This window comes from Eurypyga helias, unplaced genomic scaffold, assembly GCF_000690775.1.
Source record: "Eurypyga helias isolate BGI_N326 unplaced genomic scaffold, ASM69077v1 scaffold14831, whole genome shotgun sequence".
NCBI lineage: Eukaryota > Metazoa > Chordata > Aves > Eurypygiformes > Eurypygidae > Eurypyga > Eurypyga helias.
The window spans coordinates 24376-28299 of record NW_010231583.1 but is presented as its reverse complement, the minus strand read 5'-3'; the positions used below and the strand labels follow the sequence as shown (position 1 = coordinate 28299).

Below are 3924 nucleotides of genomic sequence, written 5' to 3'. Positions count from 1 at the left end.
CAGGGTGCTTTTTCTTCAGTGCAAGAAGTAGATATTCTTTAAGTGGCTGACCTGTATTTTCAGACACAGAGCATTTTTGTGTCAAACAGGACTTGATAGTAGTAGCACATGGAAAACGATCCATAGAAGAAAAGTCAATTCCTTGCCTTGTGTTCACGACGGAGAATCTTGCGGAGATTTCCACATAAGAGACTTGCATTGCAAGAATTTCTTTGAGGAGCTTTCTGAAATTGAAGAGACAGTAGGAGAGGTTTTGGAACAACTTAATAAATTAATAATAGCAAGAGTATTCCCCACGGTGTTTTATAAGAACTCGGACGGAAGCTGCTAACTGGCATGTGCAGCTTACTGCTTAAATCAGCCTCAGTTCCAGGGAAAGGGAAGGCAGCTATACTTACCCTGCTCTTACACCTTCCCCTTAGCCCACTTCCCCTAAACCACTTTAGTACCTTTTCCACTACCAGTAACTGATTAAGTATAGCTATTACCGTACTGCTGCATCCTAAAAAACCATGAAACTTGGGTACATGGCACAAAACCACTTTTTGGGAGTAGGTAAGTGTTGCATAAATTAGGGTGTTTAACACTGAGGCTGAACCTGCCTAGCATATTCCAATCATATGGGAAGTTTCATTAATATATTTATATGGGTTATACTTAAATGTGAATTTCTATTACTAGAAGTCTACCCCTATAAATTTCTATTTAGACCTTCTTTACCTAGCCTAAGAATGAATTCCTTGTTTATTTTCCTCCTATTTTGAAAGCAGCATAAAGTCTATTGGAAAAAAAGGCCTGCTCCCATTCCCACGCTAGAATGGGACTGGGCAGGCAGGGAATCATATTGCTAATCTCATCATGTTTCATCACTCTGCAGACTGTGTGGGCAACCCCCGTTCAAACATAATGTCCTACCTTGCTCAAACGGTATGCTTCTCTCCTTTTTGGTCATACTCCATCAGCCCACGGAGTCACAGTTTGGTTCATTGCATTTTAGGATACAAATACAGGATTCCCTGACTCACTTGTCTGACTCACAGTAATGCAGAGTTTATCCTGATGGATGGTGATTTTCTAACTCATTCTGAAAGGACATGGTAGGATCATGGTGACAGCCAGGACTCAGAGAATAAAGCCTCAGGGTTTCTGGCCTGCAGTCGTTTCTTGGACTGTTTAGGCTTTGTGACATCCACAGCATTTGATGTAAGTGAGCATGACAGCTGTAATTGCACGTAAGGAATAACAAGACAAATTGACTCTAAGTCATTTGAATTTCCGTATTGTTTTCTGTGCTATCCTATTAAAATAACAGTTCCTTTCCTACAAGACTAGAGGAAATAGACACGATTCTGCCATCTCTCTGATGTATTGCTACAGCTTCAGGTCAGTTGACAGGTTGGAAACAGAAGCAAACGCTGGCTGAGTAGTGTCAGGGCTGGCATCCTGGTGAATTCAGACTCACTCCTCCTTGTATTCTGCAATACATTTTCCTTTTAGCGAAGACAGGCAAGATACATCTTCTACAGCAGCAAATAGATGCAAAGCCAAGAAAGGAGAAATTTGTTTAATCTTGGCCAAATGAAGCGTCACCTATTTGATTCTGACCCCCTTCAGTTCCTGACATAGCTGAATGGTTCTTTTCCTCTGCAACTCAGATGAATAACACTGGGGAAAGCAAAGCTTGTCACAGCATCAATATTTAACACAGACTTACGTGTTTCTGAGATGCAACGGAAAAATGTGATGCCTTATTACCACTTTGTGTCTTTTTTACGTTTCAGAAAGGAGGATAAAAGCTGTAGGATGCAGCTAATTTTAGGAAGCTTTTCACAGCCCCTGTCTGCGTTCGGTAGAGCACTGATGCACAAGGGGCCATGCCTCTGCCCAGTTTGCGTGCGCGCAGAAGTATTACACACAGGCTCTGAAGGGAATATCAGCCTACGTTCCCAGCCTTTCCAGCTTCATCCTGAGAGTGAAACAAGATCCATTGCGATTTTTAAAACCAAAGCCCCCGTTTTGGTTTAACTTGGCTTTTCTTATTCAGTTGCTTAATTAGCAAGATCCAAACTCTACTTTTTAATTGCATTTTTAATGAGAGAAACCTGAACGACATAATGAGTGGAGAAGGGACGTAGCTAAATGCAAGTGGCACAGATCATCCTCTAGTTACGAACTCAGTAAAATCCCATTTGTAGTTTACAAAAGTTACGGATGGTCAGGGACAGGATGGACCTGGGGTTAAAATATTGTGTTCTACAGTAGTACCTTGGAAAATGCGTTTCATCAACAACTCTGAGTTCATTTGCCTGGCCATGCTATTTCGGCATTTCCTGATCTGTACCCCAGTAAGACACCACACCAGGATCAGTGTTGCCAGTGCACTAAAGGCATCACCACACCTTTCCCGCTCCTGAGGCGCAGGCCGCCATCTTTGTGAACAACTGGACGACACCCAGTAGCTCTGCCTGTGCATATGACAAGTTAGCTGAGGCCACATCACGTGTTCCTCAGTGGCTGTCTGGGCTGCTCTTATCTGAAAATAAATCAGAGAGTTCACACTCTAAATTTCTGTTGTTTCCACTTAACTGGCCAACTGTAGGCTTTTGTATTTTGGGAGACTCTTAGTTAACTCCAAACTTGCATGCTTTTGTCTTTTCAGTGCTAGTAATAATTTCCAAGAGCAATTTAGTTGCTTACCTTCAAGGTGCTGCCCAGGGAGACTCAGGACCAGCACGCTGTAGTCCCGCTAGTATCAAGAGGAAGTTAAAACCAAAACTTGGTTAGTACTTGGAGAAGTTCCTGACACGTATCTGCATCTCTAGGCATAGAAATTCCTCTGGAAAACTGTCTGTCCACCTCTGCCTTGTGTCCAGATTCAATGTTTAACCCTCTGCAGATGTATTTGCTGTTTAATGACATGGATAAAAAATTGTTGTAACTTACAGTAGTGAAAACCAGCAAACAACGGATTCCACTTGCTGCAGAGACCACAAAGATACTGCCCATAATTCCTGAACAAGAGCACTGTCATGTGGGTACGTCGACCGTAGAAGGTAAGTAAATATCTTACAACTCCAATTATCCTGTTTTGGTTCATGTTTTTAGAGTTAATATCTGCTCAAAATAAATCACGTCTTCTAGTCAAGTGTAAGAAATGACAAACCAGAAAATGTGTTTTTTGAGAGCTAAGTGGCAGAGAAACAAAATCAATTTTCCTTCTGCTACCAAGAGTCATCTGTAAACTGAAGTAATGTGTTAACCTTTTAAATCCTGTGTGTCCCTGAAGGCCCCAGCGCAAACACGGACACAATTTTTCTGGCGTAGAGTATCGTGTCCTGGGCTTCAGCGTCATGCTGACATTTGTTTCTGATGAGGGCAGAGGAGAGAAGCAATTTGCAGATGATCTCTGAAGAGAATCACATGTTTGAAATAACTACTTTGCTCACAGAATTCCCCAAACAGAAGCAATTGATCGCTGTGTCACTATTACGCCAGTCAGGAGAGACAAGAAGTTGGTTTCAGCTTGGAACTAAAACTGGTCTCCCACTTCCAACTTTCCCCAGCCCTATTGTTTCAGGAAGAGCAGATGTAAGGAAACAAGTCTGAACAGAGATGTGCAGTAACACGTACCCCTTCCTGGCAGTATGTGTAATGCCTAGAAATGGAACAGTTGCTACTTGAATAAATAACACAGACTAATACATCAACTGCACAGACAAGGTTATGGCTTCTCGCACAGATTATATTACTGGTTATGGTGATTTTTTTACTTCAAAAGCTGAAGAAGCTCCTTGACATCTATTTAGATTGGATGGAGTTTTATTGACAACTCAATATCGTGTCCTGCTATCTTTTTGATGTGTTGAAAAACTTGATGTACTGAATTTTGTGCTTCACGTGGAACCATAAACAGTGAAGTTGTAT

General features: G+C 41.7%; 1 protein-coding gene across 1 annotated transcript in view; it reads left to right on the top strand.

The window, feature by feature from the left end:
- TMEM156 (transmembrane protein 156) overlaps nt 1-3324 on the top strand; it is a 17989-nt gene extending 14665 nt beyond the window's left edge. The window contains exons 6-7 of the mRNA XM_010161127.1: nt 2949-3053; nt 3287-3324. Coding sequence (XP_010159429.1) covers nt 2949-3053; nt 3287-3324 — 143 coding nt within the window. The remainder of the gene's footprint in view (nt 1-2948; nt 3054-3286) is intronic.
- Nucleotides 3325-3924: the final 600 nt, after the last annotated feature.